The sequence below is a fragment of the Watersipora subatra genome, chromosome 7 (genome assembly GCF_963576615.1).
Source record: "Watersipora subatra chromosome 7, tzWatSuba1.1, whole genome shotgun sequence".
Taxonomy (NCBI): Eukaryota; Metazoa; Bryozoa; class Gymnolaemata; order Cheilostomatida; family Watersiporidae; genus Watersipora; species Watersipora subatra.
This window is the reverse complement of record NC_088714.1, coordinates 27,629,150-27,648,449: the sequence shown is the minus strand read 5'-3', so window position 1 is coordinate 27,648,449 and position 19,300 is coordinate 27,629,150. Positions and strand designations below refer to the sequence as shown.

The 19,300-nt window shown below is 36.7% G+C and overlaps 2 protein-coding genes across 2 annotated transcripts; one reads left to right on the top strand and one right to left on the bottom strand.

Moving 5' to 3' along the window:
• Positions 1–1,591: 1,591 nt before the first annotated feature.
• Positions 1,592–2,797, top strand: LOC137400614 (general transcription factor II-I repeat domain-containing protein 2A-like). The gene has a single exon (XM_068086946.1). The coding sequence runs from the start codon at positions 1,592–1,594 to the stop codon at positions 2,795–2,797; it is 1,206 nt and encodes a 401-aa protein (XP_067943047.1).
• Positions 2,798–6,114: 3,317 nt separating this feature from the next.
• Positions 6,115–12,780, bottom strand: LOC137399702 (S-formylglutathione hydrolase-like). Its single transcript, XM_068085902.1, has 5 exons — positions 12,647–12,780; positions 11,711–11,904; positions 9,625–9,811; positions 7,703–7,922; positions 6,115–6,527 (listed from the first exon to the last, which is right to left on the bottom strand). The coding sequence occupies exons 1-5, from the start codon at positions 12,733–12,735 to the stop codon at positions 6,348–6,350; spliced, it is 870 nt and encodes a 289-aa protein (XP_067942003.1). The 5' UTR covers positions 12,736–12,780; the 3' UTR covers positions 6,115–6,347.
• Positions 12,781–19,300: the final 6,520 nt, after the last annotated feature.

Below are 19,300 nucleotides of genomic sequence, written 5' to 3'. Positions count from 1 at the left end.
CAATTCAGTAGGTGTAGGTCTATCAAGTTAGCGAACCTAATCTTTTCAGATTTCATTATCAGAATCAGCCTAAAAAATAGAATCTAAATTGACACAACAGGGTACCTGTGGGTGTCTATCACAATGACAGCTACTGTGTGGCTGTATAGCTGAGTGTAACTAAATACCAAATTAGGATTGCTTATTTGTTCAAGTACAGATGAACTCTTCTATTTGTGGCTACTTTATGTGACTTTGAATCGGCTTGAGGGGCACTTGTACTTATAATTGTTGTAACTTATTCACATATCAGGAACACTGGATTAGCTGTAGCCCTTGACTGTTTTTATTTTGTGTGACAGCGGGATTGATGTCAGCAGCTTAATAAAAATCTCTGTGCTCACAACTCTTCCGCTGCCTAAACATATACTCCACCACGCTCACTCTCTATATTCCTTCGCACAAAGTATTCGTATAAATTCAACCTCGAATCTGTCATAGACAGATCCAATTTTGGACTGTCTATGGCAGGGGCGCTCAACAGGCGGCCCTGGGGCAGGATGCGGCCCTCAGCCTGATTTTATGCGGCCCTCCAGAGACTTTACCAATTTAAAATTTTTATACTGAATTTTCTGCCCAAGTTCAGGCCCTAACTTAGCAGAAATGTAGGCCAATTGTAACCACACTTTCTGACCATGTTAACAGCTATGCTATGACTCTTGGAAATCCTCTTCCCTTGCATCACTTTTTTCTTCCTGTCTGATATTACTGCACATGTGGGTAAAATCCCCAGTTTTTAGGGAATTTCCCTAACTGACCTGCTAACTGTTGGTTTATAAATCGGTTCATTCATTTAAACACAAGCATGGCAAGTAAAAGGAAGATAGACAAAGAGGGCAGAGAATTTAATAACGATTGGAAATTAGGCTATTTTGTGAAACATCACTCTGTAAATCAGGCTGTCTGCGTAATTTGCAACCAAATTATAGCAGTTCTCAAAGAATATAATATTCGACGGCATTATACTACTCGCCATGCACAACAGTATGACCAGCACAGTGGCCGAGAGAGAGCAGAGAAGTATGAAACACTGTCAAAAAATCTCGCATCACAGCAGCGCTTGTTCACCCGCTACACTGAAATCAGTGAAAAGGCTTAAAAGTGAAAGTGTGGTTTGGTGATAGCTAACAAAATTGGCCAGAGGTAGCTGCCATTTCAACATGGAGAGTTCGCAAAAGAGGTAAGTTGATCTCTATTTCATCAATATGCTGAATATTACCGGTTCTTGTTTGAGTACCATTTATATGTGTATTATATTTGCATGCATTTTATGTTTTATTTAAATTTTATCAGCATATTCAACAGCACATGAAAGTATTGTTATTGACTATTGTATTGTAGGTACTGACAGCATTTGTGGAAGAGTTTTTCCCGACAAGAGAGAAGCACTGGAGAGCATCTCTTTATCAAGACACACAGTAATTAGAAGGATTGAAACATTGAGTAAGGACATCGAGCGCAAACTCAAAGCGGTTGCAAGCAATTTTATCTACTTTAGCATTGCGCTTGATGAGAGTACAGATAATTCAGACATAGCACACAACTTGCCATCATGGTTAGAGGTGTTGATGATCAGTTCAGCATCACAGAGGATTTTCTCACAATGAGCAGCCTTCACGGCACCACAACTGGTCAAGACATATTCGACAACCTGCTCAAAGAACTTAAAGATTTCAATCTACCACTTGAGAAGTTACCAGGGATATGCACTGATGGTGCGCCGGCAATGACTGGAGAACACACAGGCTTAATTGGCTTGCTGTTGAAGTCCAGAGTGTGGAATGTCCCTCCTATCGTGTACCACTGCATCATTCACCAGGAAAATTTAGGAGCACAGCACCTTAAGATGGGACATGTCATGGAATTGGTTGTATCCACAGTAAACTACATAAGGGCTCGAGCTTTGAGCCACCGCCAGTTCAAAGATATGCTGAAGGAGATTGAAGCAGAATTTCAAGACATGACATATTATTGTAAAGTGAGATGGCTCAGTAGTGCAAAAACACTTCGTCGGTTTCTCAGTCTTTTAGATCCCATCGATACTTTCATGAGAGGCAAAGGACGTAACCATGAAGAATTCAGAAATGTGGCATGGATAAATGATCTTGCTTTCCTAGCAGACATTACTGAGCATATGGCGGATCTCAACCGCAAACTACAGGGAAAGCAGCAGCATGTATCATCTCTGTGGAGCCATATAACAGCTTTCCGGTGTAAATTAAATCTGTTGGTCGGTCAACTTCAAAATGGAAACTGCACACATTTTAAGAGCCTGCTGGAGCGACAACAGAGTGTTGAAAATCATGTCAGTGCAGAGCCATATGCAAAGCTCCTGACTGGCCTTGCTGCTGAATTTGGCAGGTTTGCTCAATTTGATGGCACTTGCATGCATATCAACATCTTTGAAGACCCATTCTCAGTCGACACAGAAGAAGCACCTGCTCCTCTACAAATGGAACTGATTGTTATTCAAGCTGATAAAAGGCTGAGCCAGCATCACAACAGCCATGAACTTGTAGAATTTTACCGTGATTTTCTTCCAAAACAAAGATTTCCAGGCCTATACAAACATGCTTTACTCATGGCCAGTTGGTTTGGCTCGACTTATCTATGCGAGCAGTTATTCAGCCGTATGAAGCGTACCAAAAATAAATACAGGACAACTATCACTGATGAACACTTGCCCCAGCAACTAAGACTGGCTTCCTCAGCTACCCAGCCTGACATTGATAGAATAGTCAGAGAAAAGCAATGCTAAGTATCACACTGAAATATCTAATTACATGCTTTAGTGTTTGTAACTGTCTATGAAATGTTCAATTTATGTACCTGTACATGTATATCTCATTTACTTTAGTTGTACAATTTATTTTACTAACCTAAATAAAGTTTACTGTAAATAGCACTGTAAATCTTAATTAATCAGTTCACGGAACTCTGTGTGCAAACAAGGAGTGTAGCAACTTTGACCTAACTTATGTAGACGTAATCTCGGCCCCCTGCCTACAGATAATTTTTCATATTGGCCCTCACTATGAAAAGGTTGAGCACCTTTGGTCTATGGCAACCAATCATCATTATTCTGAGTCATCTTATCACTACTGAACGCTGATAGGCGACGTAGGTCTACATAACACTACAACAGTGAACCCCTTCGCCATGAGCATTAAACACAATATACAATATTCTCCACAAACTGTAGAAAATATTATTATTTAAGATTAATTAGAATTACTAAGTATATTAATTCAGGTCAGGCTATCTAAACCTGCTATCAGTAATACATGTAATCAGGTACTACCTGTACATAAGTCCGGCCGATGGTGACTAAACTGTCAATCTTCAAAGAAATGCAGAGAGTTAACTGGACACCCTTACAGAACCGAAAACAACATCTGTAAAAGTACTAAGCTATTCCAGCGATGCACCATGGCAGCATCGGAAGGACGAGGATGAATAAACCTATACATCGGCCAGCCACTACCAAAGGATGGAAATGCTACCATGTCTTAATCTGTTCTTGTCCGCTGGATACCATTTCCTTCCTGTTGAGAGAGTGGCTTTAGTCCAGCAAAAGCGACAAATCACTTGAATATTCGCATGCAACTCTATGGAACACTACTAAGAAGGCTAATGGGGCTTGAGGATAACTACCCATTCATATGGCGCCTTACAGTGCCTCGCGTTGCGTGTTCACAACTTGAGTACAACAACTGATGCTTCTTACTCTACCAAACAAAACAGGTAAGCTTACATTGGTCTACATTAACTGACTACTGGTTTTCAATGTGTTGAGATGACAATGTACTATTACTTCGAATCAAATAAATATTTCACGTGTTACTCTTTAAAATGCGCCAATGAGGAATTCAAGTTTACCAGCAAAAATGCTGCACCTTCACTGATTGCGGAAATTGTTTTCCTGATTGGTATTTTGTAAACAAGATTCATTGTATAGAATGATTGTGGCCGATATTCACTAATTGGACAAACCTAATTACTCTGAATCTTTACTCATGTGAAGTAGGCGGCCATGTTCAACTTATTCTTATACCAGTTTAATTATTACCAGCAGCCATATTTTAGTGTAAAAACTTGTGTGGTGAAAACGTTTAGTTTCAATCTGTATGTGTGCTCTGTGTAGCAAACTTGTGGTGTGGTGTATGACGTGGAGTCCTGAAGTGAACATAGGAGAGCTGTGGTGTATGACGTGAAGCTCTAGAGTAAACATAAGAGAGCTGTGGTGTATGACATTGATGATATACAGCCTCCAAGGATAGGCGACAGCTATCATATGGGCGGGGTTTAATGATCGTTCTCTGTTAGGATTGTGCTAGTTTGGGTTTCGGAGCTAACACAGTTCTCGCGGGGCGGTCGCGTTGCCTTGTTAGGTTTTGGAAAACACGACTCGCTGTTATCGTGTCATCAGCTCATTCAGTCAGTAGGCTTCGCGGTTCATAATAGCAAACCTTGAATTTCTACAATGTAGGGGTAACACCTAACTTCAAAAATGGATCCATGGAAAATAAAACATTTCAAATAATCTACTTCAACTAATTTTGAAGTAGGTGGGTGTCGTAGTGTGAATAGTAGTTGAACATAATTCACCCAAAATCACCCGAACAACGGCCTTTTTTCCTAGTTTTTGATTAGTATGTTGTCACCCCTAGTATAAAATGACAGTCTTTCATCGTTGTCACATTGTTTTACCTGGCCAATAAGATGGTACAGCAAGCAAAGCTGTAGAGTGTAGTTTTCATACACAAAATCTAAATATAAAATCGAATTTGGGCTATTTTACGATTTCGACTACTAATATCGTGAATGCTTGTGAATGGCAACTGACTGATCATAACGGTGACAATATTTGGCAACTATATTTATTTGACAACAAAATGAAAGCAACAGATCAGTGAAATTACCACTATTGTTCATAATATTTGTAAATTTACAAGGGGCTTTATTCAGCATATTTGTTTGTCCGGTTGCTGCGTTTGGGTTCATCACAACAGAGCTCGATCATTAAGCCCCGCCCACATGATGCCCGTCACCTATCCTTGTAGGGGCTGTATATCATTGATGACATAAAGCTCTAAAGTGAACATAAGAGAGCTGTGGTGAATGATGTGGAACCCTAGTGTGAACATAAGAAAGCTGTGGTGTATGATGTGGAGCCCTGGAGTGAACATAAGAAAGCTGTGGTGTATGATGTGGAGCCCTGGAGTGAACATAAGAGAGCTGTGGTGAATGATGTGGAACCCTAGAGTGAACATAGGAGAGCTGTGATGTATGATGTGGAGCCTTGGAGTGAACATAAGAGAGCTTATGATATGGCACACTACTTGGACAATCGCAACAGAGAGAAAGAGCAGAGTTGTTTGACTAAGACACAGTTACTTAACCACATAACTTGTTTTTTGATTGTAAGACACACATACATGTTTGTGTATCTTTTTCATTTGTAAAATAACAAAACTGGTTTAGTAAAGCAGGAAATTTATATAATGATCAATGATATAGACTTCACGCTAGTGTAAACGGCTATAAAAAATAGAAGTCCAAGGAGGGAGACGAGTCGCATAGCGGTTACGCTTGTTAGGGGAAACTAATTCCTCAAGGGACAACTTTCAATAATTATTTTGTTATATTAGCGTGTTGGCACAGCTTATTTTAGTTTTGCAAACGTCTGTGAAATAAACGGAGGTATATTTTTTGTCAGTTACTAGTTGTAAAAAATGAATTGAATTGATAAATTTAAGTTCTGTTTAAACTCTTTTTGAGAGAGGAATTCTATGGATTTTTACTTGTCTCTTTCACTTCTTGACAGCCACTTCAATTATTGCCATTTGGTTACTGATTATTGTTAGTTATTATATAATTACTTCAACTGTTATGTAATGAGCAATTTTTATAATCTTTGTGTCAAGTAGAGCTACGCCAATATCAATACAAGCAATTCTACATTCTATTGGTGGTATTAATGATACTTCCTGCCTGTTTACTGCTATGATTGCAACTTTGTAACATATTCGACCATCCAATTTCATTTAGTCAAACACTTCACAATTCTTTTTAGGTGCTTCTAAATTATAACTATTGTATTAACTATAACTGATAGAAAAAGTGTGCGATTAGTTACAAGTAAGCATCGTAATCAATATAAAAAGTAATAGAATCAATAAGCATTAATCACTTAGCGTACAAGTAATCATTTTAAAATTGCGTCGACTAGCATCATTCTCTAGGTCCAAGCTTACGAGCATTAAAAACCTCTGGCATATTCAGCAAATGTCAGATATATTCAGAAGTTACTTCAAATGTGTGGCATGATGAGCGATGTGATCATCCATAAATGATGCCATGAAGAAATAGCTGTGATCATAACCATCGTGCATACGAACTGTAGCCTGTTGTCCAGCAGATGCACAAGCTTTTTCCAAGTGGTCGGTCAGTAACTGACCGTCACTGAGGAACTTGTCAGCCTTGCCCTGCATATGGTGAGCCAAACTTCATTTCATATACAAGAGTTGGCTAGAATTCATGTTTGCATATTACCATCTTGACAAATTTTGAGACATGCTGTCTTGAGACATGGCATAGCTGTTTATGCTTATAAATGCCATACAGAATGCTTGATTTACTACAATGCACACAGCCTGATAGCTGAGACAAACTACAGTGCACCCTCGAGATACGATTTTGATTCGTTCCAGGGTTAGCATCGTATGAAAAAAAATCGTATGTAGGGTATAGAAACCATAGTAATTATATAATGCAAACATCCCCTGGTAAAAATCATCAAATTTCTATTTTAGCGCTGTAATATTAAAAATTAGTAACAAAATAGTATGTTATCTTTAGTAACTATGGTTACCTTCAGTAACTTCATTATATTTAGTGAATTTATTGATTATGATCTGCATTAAAATGTAACGTTACAATGCCTATGAGCAGTACTACATACCATAGAAACTTCTTACCTTCAAGATAGACGTATGTATAACAGAAACTTTGAATTCACTTAAAATAAATTTAGTCTGCTAAACACACACACTTAAAGCTAAGTTTTAGTATGTATTTTTTAACTATTTTACTAAATTTCAACTTTTTATCACTAACATTTTATCACTTATCAGTTTCTGTCTTCGCTTGTACTAAAACTTTTAGCGAACCTGTTTAAAGCTTTTCAACCTAATTCAACAAGAAAACCCGAACGATGCTGTTTTTGTAATGAAGTAGAATTTTGTAAGCAAGTTAAGAGAAGTTGTCTGACCACAAGACCTTTTGTATGAAGGAATCGCAACTCCAACTTTGCTACTAATTTGAAGGAAAAATATTACCGTTTTACGCACGATTGCTGAACTAAGAGAAATCGATCATCGTGTCTCTTTCAGGCGTTGTGAAAATATTTTCAGCAAAGAGTATTTCCGTGTCTTTGTTATTTTGACATACATAATAATAATAATAAGCGGATCAATTGCAAATTTGAACTGGGGCAAAAAAATTTGTTGAAGTCATATGGTGAAACAAGATTCATATGGTGAGGTGAAAAAACCATCATGTTCCACTTCGCAAGGTAAAAAAATCATCTATCAGGGTAATCGTATCCTGAGGGTACACTATACAATCCATGCTAGCAGAGGTAAACCTACGAAAGCATTACCTGATCAACTAAGATGTTGAGCGGAGCTCCTGAGTACCCGGCAAGAAGTTCACACGAGTCGTATGCCTTCCACGCCTCTTTGTCACTACCGAGATAGCCCGAAAAGGCCTTTTGACCCCATTGACATTCCATCGGATTGCATATGGGTGAAAAGGCTGACACAGATGAATATAATCCTGGATTCTTCAGTGCACAAATGAGTGCACCATGGCCTCCCATGCTAAAATTATTCATTTAAAGCCATCGACCAACATATAGACAACGAAGCCAGCCAAATAATATGCATAGGTCCTAAATGTTATTCCTATCAGCACATAAATCAAGCCGTGATTGGCTTGATATGAGAGAAGAAACTTAGAAAGCTTTTCAATAAACCAGCTTGTTCAATGTAATGTGCTTGTCCAATTAATTACTACTTGCTAAATTTGTTTACGCATTCCTTAGAAAAACCATACAAACTCTAGATTGACTCTTTCGCTATCGCAAGACGATGTATTGGCTTCCGTGGTAGTATAAGTACAGACCGTAAGCCGATGTATCAGCTTATTAATAGGGTTTCACTTTTCATTTTTTTACGAAGCCCAAACATTAGCCAGACTCATAAAATTTTGTCTCCACTAAAACAACCTTGTTGCCAAGCATGTGCAACCAATAGAAAAAATTTTGGTTTAACAATTCCAATAATTTTTGGTAATATGAGTACAGACCGTAAACAGAAGTATCGGCTTATCAATAGGGTTTCACTTTTCTTTTCATTACGAAACCTTTACATTAGCTAGGCTAATCAAAATTGGTTTCCAATGAAACAACCTTGTTGCCAATCACATGCAACAAATAGAAAAAATTTTGGCTCAACAATTTCATTTTTAATTATTTTTTAAAACAACAAAACGAGATCGTTATCGCCATGGCAATAAGAAACAGACTGTGTTCATTCAACGCAAAGACAAACTGCGAGAGTGGGATTTACTAAACAATTTTAGACTTATCTTGTAGAGAATTTTCTTCTGAATAAGATACATTTCACAGTAAAACCGTATCTGTTTTTATTCTCGAGATATTGCTTAAATATTAGCACTATATCGGTTTTTCGAAAATCCTTTCGAATTAATTTGGGCAGAATAACCGTTCGGTCAGAGTTTAATGCGGTAGCGAAAGAGTTAAGGAAGGCTATACCACAACTGACGCGAAGCTCTCGATACTGGAAGCTTTGGCTAAAAAACTAGACGAAGCGTAAAAAGCTTACAACCGAACTGCCTTGGTCACACTTGATTTCGTTTGGTTAGGCGTAACTGAGGCTCTTGTTTGATTGGACAACATATCACTGGCGGGTGCAATATTCACTATATTTTCTCGCGATTGTAAAGCAGTAAGCGATGTAACAATGAAGTCACCACTATCTGTTGCCTACAGGCAGGTAAAAACCAAATGATATAAATAGAATGACCCAACAAAAAAAACAAAAAATAGCTGGAACGGCAGCAATTTTCAGAGTTATGTTCAACCTATGTGACTACTCGTTACAAAATTTGGTTGCTTAGGCTAAGATTTGTGAGCTTCCGGAGCTTCAGGAGAACAAAAGCGTTGAATGTAGATGCATCAATGACCATAAATATTCTGTTGTAAATAGACTTTGAATAGACTATATAAAACTTTTTGAATTGAAAATGTAACTTTATATAAATCTTAAATTCACCAGTTGGCGTAGCATCTTTCAGTAGAACGCTTCAACAGAGCAAACCAGAAAGAGGTCTTATCAATCATGTTCATAACCAGGTAATAATAGATTTTTTTCAAAATTATTAGCTAATGAAACTTGCGCAAAAATCTTGCCTATTATTACCTAGTGTTCACACCGTCTTGACCTCAACATTTGTAAAGCGTAGCTCCAAATTAAGACAAGGTGGTGAATAAAACCAAACCTGTGGCCAAAGATGGACTGTTTGCCAGTCGTGTTGAAGTACTTGTCAACAAGCGCCCTAAGCTCCTGGGTAACGTAGGCGTACATACGATAGTTTGTCTTCCATTTTTCTTCTGTAGCATTCACATAGAACCCAGCACCAGAACCAAAGTCATAGGAGTCATCCTCTCCTTCAATGTTGCATCCTCCTGCCAACAATTGTGATAGGATTTTAACAACACTATCAACATTCTTTGCTAGCAGATCGCTTGAACAGAACAGATTTGTATTTATGAATCAATTCTTCACACTTAAAACATTTTTAAACACCTTAGAGCTCTGCGCACTGAGCGTTGCAACAAGATGAATAGGTAGACAGACATTTCTCTCAAAAAAAGGTCTTCAATTACTTCCCAACTTTTGGAGAGCTTGGTCATTGTTGCCATTGCTGCCGTTCCCGCACTTATCATGAGTAACTAGCCATGTTGGCAGATGATACTGCCATATGTATAGGATTTTGCTGTAACTAAACCTGACCGATGTATGAATGTAGGCAATTGTATGCAGAATGACCTTCAAATAAAACACACTAAACCTGCCCATGTTTCTACCAACTCTAAGACAGTGCACCTTCTGTTTAGAATACATTGATGTGTTTCAAAAGGTAAGCAAGATGTAAAGGTATAAACACACTAGGCGATATTTAGAGCGATATCGCGCTGCGTGGCGCTAATCTGCGCTAGAATTCACCCAGCGTGCTCATTCAGAGCGATAACGTTAGACTTTCTCTGCACAACTTTATCGCTAGCGAGATGCATTTCGATTGGTTGGATTTTACCAGAATGCAATTTTATGGCGGGTAATCATTTCTTATCGATGTTCACCAACGTACAGCAGCGACAATTTGCTACTTTGTTAATATTGAAACATCTTCAGAACGAGCACTGAGTTGTTCATAAATTTAATAATAGCACTCCCAGTCATGTGCATCATAACAAACAAAAATTACAAAAAATCCATGTTGAAAACCAACATTTGGAGTCAATCGTTGCGCAGGTTGACCATCTTGAGAACGGTAAATATTTAATACATTAGGCCTAAATATAAAAAACCACTACAAAATAAAATATGTATAAAAATTGTGAAAAACATTACAGTTAAAAATGCAATAATCGTTTTTCTTATATCTCCTTGTAGTGTAGGCAGTGTACAATCCGTGAAAGTGAGATAGGTTTAATAACAAATGCGTAAGTTGTTTACGTTGTCGCCTAGACGGCGCCGTATTGACTGACCTAAATTTATTAACAACTCCGAAGAAACTAATGACACGGAATTTTATCGGCAGTTTGTGGGCGTGCCCATTATATCGCTTGGTAGTGAATCGCTCAAGTGTGTTTATGCACACGCTAGCGATGTCTCCGCCCTCCTCATGACGCTCGCGATAAAATCGCCTAGTGTGTTTATACCGTAAACGATGCATTTGAGTGAAGTGCAAACAAGATGCTGACATGAATATTGTTGGAAAATTATAGTAATCCCTTATGTTTCGCGATTAATGGGTACGGTGTCCCATTGCGATAAGTAAGAATCTGCGAAATAGAAACTAATTGTTTAAAGTTTCTGTATGAGCCAAAGTTGTAACATCAGAGCATTTGAACTGTTTTCTAAACATATTTTATTGATTTCCTATGTAATAAGTAAGTAAACTAAAGTATTCACTAAGTAAGTGAACTCTTTTGTATCGATTTCCTATACAATAAATGACCTGTAACGTAATGATTATAAACACAAATATAAGCTAGGCTTTTATTAATTAATGACAACTACATTACATGCCACTGTTTATAAGCTGTTTTTTATTATCAGCGCAATGCCAGGCATTCACCTAGTATTCATGAGTTGTAATCTTTTAATGTTTTTTGTAATTAATTTTCTTTTATTCTTTAACGACATTTTTTAACTGCAACTGAAACAGCAAAAAGTGAGCCACAAAGTAGCGAGGAATTACTGTAAAACAGGAAGATTTCTTGTGGTGATCTAGACGGGGTCTAGTATGTAGTGGTGAAGCTTGTAAACATGACATTGATAATGCTGTCATAGACACTCACGAGGACTGGTGTCAGGTGCGACGACAATCAAATTGTGTTTCGCAGCAAACTGTTGAGCTCCCGCCTTCGTCACAAAGTTTTGTTCGGTGCAGGTCAATCCTGACAGCCAGTAGAGAACAGACAGCTTTTCACCATTAACATCAAACTGAGGAGGAAGGTAGACGCCAAAGTTCATTTGACATTGCAACTCTTCACTAAAAACATTTGTCGTAGCAGCTGTTGTCAGACATGTATTCATGAGCCTGAATTCACAAATAGGTAACGGCAGTGACTGACAGGTGTCAAAGATAAACACATAAAGAGTGTTAAGTGTTAACAGATAATAATAATCAAGGTAGCACAAAGATTTAAAGGAGCAATTAAACAAATGGCCGCTACAGTAATACCTTGAGTGTTGTCGTCAAATGAAAAATTGGTGAACTAGAACAATTAAAAACCTGTTTTTCTGTTATAATGTCCCGTTTTCAGTGGTTTTTCTCAAAGGGGGAACAGATTAATTGGTTCTTAGTTATTTTATACAGGAAAATTGACTTTAGATACGAAAGAATTGACATACAAGCTTGGTCTCAGAACTGATCAAGCTCGAATGTTAAAGTGTTGCTGTACTAACCTACGACTACCAATAATTTAGCCAACTACTACCACCCTAACCTACTGCTACTAACATACATACTACTACTGACATAACATACTACTATAAACCTACAACAACTAACATACCTACTACAATTGAAAGGATGAGTAACAAATGAAAATATTTTTGACAGTTTTTCCCTATTCCAGTATTGAGGATGCAGAAGTTACTAAATAAAAATACTGGAAGCTGTATATCACAAACATAAGTAAACCAGTGTGTACCAGCTTCCACAACGGAAAGTAACAATTTTTCAATTAATACGCTTGTATTGGAATCAAATGATAAAAGAGCAGCCTAACCTTTTGTGTGAAAACACTTCTTGCCAGCCTCCAAACGATCGAAACCTGGACATGAGAGTCAAATCACTATTTTCTGGTATGGATGCCATTGCTGACTTGTGAACTTTGAGGAGCCGTTGCAGAATTACCTTTCTTGATAACTGACAACATGAAAGCAAGCCACTAAACAACGCTTTACATACCTGCATATTTCAAAAGATAAAAAGAGTTCAAAGAGACCAACTAAGTTATAAGAAGTGAGCCATTTTATTAAAATATTGTAACTTTAGATATATAAATATCTCAACAACCTGAGCATATGCAGATGACTAATCGTATACGTTCCTCAGACAATCTAATTGCCAACACTGTTCTTTACCACTAAAATACTTCTACGCTAATTAAAACTTGACTCTTGAGCTACCAAATTAATTTCTTAATTATGACATAATTACATAATCGGTAAAACCTAATATTTTACAATGGTGCATATAAAGTGACAGAACTTTTGAACCCCACAAAAGTTAATAAACAGTCTATGAAAATGCTTTGATACCAAATTGACCAACATAAAATTTTACATCAGCTGATGGCATAAAGAGACTACAAATGTGTTACCAAATGAACCCAGACAATTTTTCGACCATTTTACCTGCGACCGTGGGCATGTCCGGGTCGGACAAGTTATCAAAATAATTACAGCTTATGATATTATTACTGCTAAAAATAAAATGGTCACTTTCAGTAGTATTATTGTTTAATGAAATTACCAAAAGACCATTAATCTACAATTAGTAAAACCTTTGTAGCTGTATTGCGTCTTAAATGACTGCTCATTGCTAAAAAAACATTTTCTATTAGATCAACCGATGCAAATAAGTGTCTCCTTTCAGATACGATAAGCTAACTAAATAACTACTCACTTATAAAAAGCACTTTGTATGAAGCCTACTAAAGCCACACCATGCGGCTCTTGGACATACAGAAATGCTTAGGCGAGCCGTACTACCTGGCTTGTGGTAGCGAGCGTTAATGTGAATCACTTTTTACAATTTTACAAAAAATAACTTACCAAGTCAAAGTGAAAAACTACAAATGCTGGGCTTTATGCACTTTTACACTGTTCACTTAACAGTTAATTTTCTTCACATTCAATTAAATTTAATATCATTTATGTAGTATCTGATATCTATTATAAATCAATAGTTTTAAATAAGCTTGAGCGCATTTGAAAAGCAAAAAACCTAATTAAAGAAAGGTTTTTCTCAACTTGCAGGAATACACAGACTCATTCCTTAGCAATATGATTATAACGGAATAAGGATGGTGACTATTGCTAAAAATACCTAAGTGACATAGAATCTACATATTACTGTTATACGAAAAGAATAACTATAACAGTTTACTAAAAATAATTGTCTACTAAAATATATGGAGCAGATTTTCAAATCACACTATGCACAATCAATGCAGCATCAGCTGCATAATAAAATGGTTCTCAATAAAACGTCCAGCAATTTAGGGGTGAGTTACATGAAATGATTGGACTTCATTCTTAAATTATCCACTGAAGTTTTGGAACCTAAGGACATGCCAACTGAAGAGTGAAGTAGTATGCACTCAACAAGATACCAGTTTAAACTTTTTTTGGTGATGAAATCCATTGTGTAATTATTTTTTCCTATTAAATACAGGCTGAACCTAGGAACTTCCTGTATATTTATTGTTATCATTTTTACAAAATTGCTAGTAACCTTTTGTTCTTTGTTTGCCATGACCGTTGAATGCTACTCTTTTTCCATATTACTCATGACAATGGAACTCATTCGATATACTTGAGCACGCTACAAAGGCATTTGTTTTTCTCTCGGTAATCAGTGTTTTAACACCTCTAATTTAAGTGGGTATTCTTACATTCATCGAGATAAAAAGTAGTCTTTGCCTTCCCACTGTAATTAAGCAGAGTATATATAGTTTGGAGGCGCGCATCATATGAGACAAATTGATAAACATATAGAAAGGGAAAAAAATAAAAATTGTTTACGGCGAAGCTCACATTAGTAATGACGAATAGTACAGGAAATCTGCCACAAAATGAACTTTGTAGCAGCCTTGAATAATAAGATCATAATGAAACCACAAGCAGTACTAGCCGACCCCTAAATCTTTATAAAGATGAAACCAACCAATCTCTAACACCTCAGCAATATGCCAATGCTTGAGCTGATCAGGCCATTGAACCAAAACATTGCTTCTCTTAAAGCTCCGCAACAACCACCAAAGGCTTCAGAAGCATTACTTCGGTGCTTGACAAACGCTACATTCTCGAGTGCAGTAGCTGGTGTTACTATTAGTTATAAAATATAGGACATTTTAGTGATGGAAATCAATAAACATGCTTAAAACAACGCATATAATCATTTTATTTTAAAATCCCATGGTTGTCAGGGGACGAGAGTTGCCAATGTGATAGAAATGAAAGCATTTGTTAGACTGCTACAACACATGGGATTGGTAGCAAGACCTACCAAGGCGTCTTATTACTAGAATGATGTGATGATTAAATGATGAGGTGTTATGGTGTCAACTAAATAATTTTTGCAATTATGATGGCCAATCATTTCAAGCTGATGATATGGTTCTTCCCTAACAATTTTTCAGTTAGTAATGATAGTAATTCTAACCATTGTCGTAAAATTCGTCTGGTGCTTGCCAGAATGAATATAAGCCATGAGTAAGCCTTACTGCGAAACAGCAGTATTGATAAGGTACTGGTTGGGGTTAATGAACAAGCATCTTCATTGGAGGCCAAACATACGTATTCTGAAGGTTTTCCTGGTCTACGAGTTGTGTTTTTTTCACACTAAAGACATGCACAACACTACAAACTGCAGTGTGGCAAAAGATGACCATATAATTTTTGCACCGAACTATTTGATGCACATCTTTATAAAGCTCACCATCTTGAAGTTGGCAACTATTAAAGCAGCCCTCATACTTGCTCTGATTTACTTGTTAATGAAGCCTACTATGCAAGAACCATTTGAACTAATTGTTTTGACCTTCTTCCTGTAATTAAAGACAAAATGTATGATGAACCTCATTGCAGTGCACTTTATGGTAACATTTTTGCTAATGTTCATTATAAAAAGCCTGTCTAGTTCTTCAGTTAATTGGCCAACGTCAAAATCAAAGTTCCGTGAAGACAAACTGGGAAGCAATTTGGAACATCTATTGGTGGCTAAAATACCCAATACTACAATTAGTTTCCATGGTTAAAAGACGTTCTTTGAACGAGTAAATATTCCATTGGGTCAGAAAAGATCACAGGCAGATAAAATTTAATAAATTCTGGTTCATATAGGATCATAAATAAATTGTTTTCTACAAGTCTATAATTGATAGCCTGATGTGATTGATTATCACAATCGATATAACTCCCCAACAACGCTTGTTTGAGATTATATATATTTCAAAGTACAGCAATACTAAGTTTTAAGGTTTCGATTTTAGACAAATTTAATAGAATTGCATTATTCTAATTTAACTACCTACTATCTACTCAACAATAAATTAATCAAAACCAAACATCACTCATGATAGTTGAAATCTTTGTAGATAATCATTTTAGATTATTATCAAAAGATCATCTATAGGAAGATTATTCTTCAGTTATTAATTATTTTTCAGAGAATAAATGCTGTCTAAACTAGCTTTTCGAAAGATCAAATCTTGTTATTCCAACACAATTCCATGCACTTAGGTATATTACCATGGATTAATGTTTAGGACATCAAAATAAAGTGATCAAGTAATATTGATTTCGTGCACAATCAATAGGATAAAATGTTACTGCTAACTTGCAATATTAATTTATAGATTAGGTCGAATAGTGAATGTTACTAAGAACTACTAATAAACTAAGAACGGTGAATGAACTGTGATAAATGTTACTGTTGCAGAGATAACGGTACTGTTAAACAACTGAGCTACTTCGAATGCCAATATAGGTAACGTGGTGTAAATTAACGAATGCACTGACATGCTCTAAACTGCACTTTCGACACTGAAATCACTGGACATACATTTCTACGAATAGGCCGAGTAGAAAGGTCATTGACACAATGTATGGTATAAATAGCTTGGACGAGCTATTATTCACTAAAGTACCAAAACAGGGTTTGCTGGTACCATGAAAATATGGGATTTTTTTAAAAACTCGGCATGTCAAAACAGAACCCTTGCATAATAGATAAGATTTTTGAGACGGATGAGAAGCTGAGCTTAGCCAACGGCTAACAACGACTACTAAAATATTACCGAATTTCTTAATTGCATGGATTAAATCATCTGCATCCTTTCATTAACCAAATGCAGGCTAGCTAATTGAAACCATCCACTTAGCTGTAACAAAAGTGGCAAATGAAACTAATACATAGCGTTTTTATGGGTTTGAAGTTCGTTACAGTATGTTTAATCTTTATCCCTACATACAAAAAATTACATAATGCTATTTGATCAGTTAACTTTATTTATTGATTATTAATCAACAAATCATGTAATTTGCCAAAGGGCTATGCGCACACAAAAAAAAACATTTTAAAAACACATCAAGGTTCTTATAACTTTCGTACAAAAACACAACCGGCGTGAGAAGTAGTTTATCGATGGAGAAGAAAAAAGAACTGTACTGCGATACATAGACGGGTGGGCTTCACGGTCCCCCGAAAACTTCTAAACTCGCCATGCATCGTTGGCCCAGAAGCCTTTGCCGGATTTCCAAGTTTAACCTTTAAACCGAATTAGTTATGTCAGTTGGTAATCTTTTATTTTATTTATAAACAAAAACTTTTTGTTGCAGGTATTTTATTCAGTTAAATTAAAGTTGTAAATACACTCAATATATTATATTAAAATGATCAATTTATGTTTGGCTTAAGATTATGAATGTTCTCACAAATTTCATGAAAGGATTACTTGAATAAGTTTATGTGGGATAACATAACAGAAATAATTGTTACTACATACAAGTGCTCATGTTGAAGGCTAAGGTTTATGAGTATTGATTGTAGCAAAGCGGTTGTTTATTATTTATTGTCTATAATATGGTTTGTATCATCTCTGGCTGTGGGAATATCATGGGTATCAACCATTATCCCTTATCTGTAACATATTGATTTTGTTGTTTAGTCAATCGAAGCAACCACTATCTTGTATAAACACCAACAGACATTGATAGTCAGTAGGGTCAGGGTATATTTTCTTCCTTAGATTCGTATAATTGCAGCATCTGTCTAAGTAATGGTTTACTGTTTTGTCGTCTTCTAAGCATGTGCATGTTGGATTATATGTCAAATTGACTTGATATACAGTAGGCGAGACTAAATTTGTGTAGCCTATGAGGGGCCCGGTTAAAATTGATATTTGTCTCTTTAATAGTTTGAGTAGAATAGGGTTTTTCCTCAAAATGTCCGCTTCTAGATCATTTAATAATCCTGTAATGTAGTGGTCTTCAACTCCTAGACCACGGACCTATACTGGTCTGTGGATTAATCAGTACCAGGCCACACAGAAATGAAGTAGTTATTTCCGTCTTAAATCAGCTGTCTTCGCTGTTAAAGGAGTTTGAGGGATACTTCCCAACCTCAAAGGACCCACAAACGGCCAAGGAATCCAGTATGTCTGTGCAAAAAGTAGACCAACTGCTAATCGCAAATGACGACGGCCTTAAAACAGCAGCCTTGAGACAACAACTCTGACGGCATTCTGGATTAAAGTCATGGCAGAATACCAAAAGATCGCTGACACAGCACTGAAAACCCTGTTACCATTTCCAACATCCTATCTGTGTGAAACGAGGTTTTCTTCATTGACAGCAACTAAAACAAAGCAAATGAGTAGACTGGACCTAAGCAACAAACTTCCGATGTCTTTGTCTGCCATTACCCTCAAATGAGACCATCTCATTGCAAAGAAACCAGCTCAGGGCTCCCGTTGACTTAGCTTTTCAGCCGAATCAGCTTATACACAGTTTTTGATGTTATATTATGTTAAACTGTTGAAGCAATGTGTTATTAAAGTTATTACTTCTTAATGTTATAATAGCATTGTAATTTGGGAGCAATGGGCTAATACAGTTTCATATGAGTACAGGGTAGACTGGTCTACCGCAGTCTCATCCGTCTGCAGCAAAATTGTCAACTGGTTCATAGTGAGAAAAAGGTTGGAACCCACTGTCATAAAGCAGTGACCTGTTATCAAATGAATTCTCCATTGGTGCAGCCAATCATTTTTCAGTTATTTTGTAGAGTGGACTTTTTAAAGGGACTTGATGACAACCCTGCTATAATTGCGTTTCTTTTATTTTAGTTTATACTGCGAGAATGTATTTTTTTGAAGTTTGCTTTGGTAGATTGCACTATTTTAGCTAGTGAGTTTTGTTTAGCTGTCATTCCGCATTATGTGTATATGTATCTGGAACTTAGATACTTAGCTGCTGATATGTTATCTATGTAGCGGAGTGCTACCATCAAAGGTTAGTCTAAGCTCTCAGTTTGTCTTGTAAGCAGCTATACAGGGAGATGTCAGCGTTTTGGTTCATCTCCCTCTAAAAATAATAAAAGGGTTTTCATTATTTTTAGGAGAGTATGGTTTTAATCCTGCACTGATAAAAGG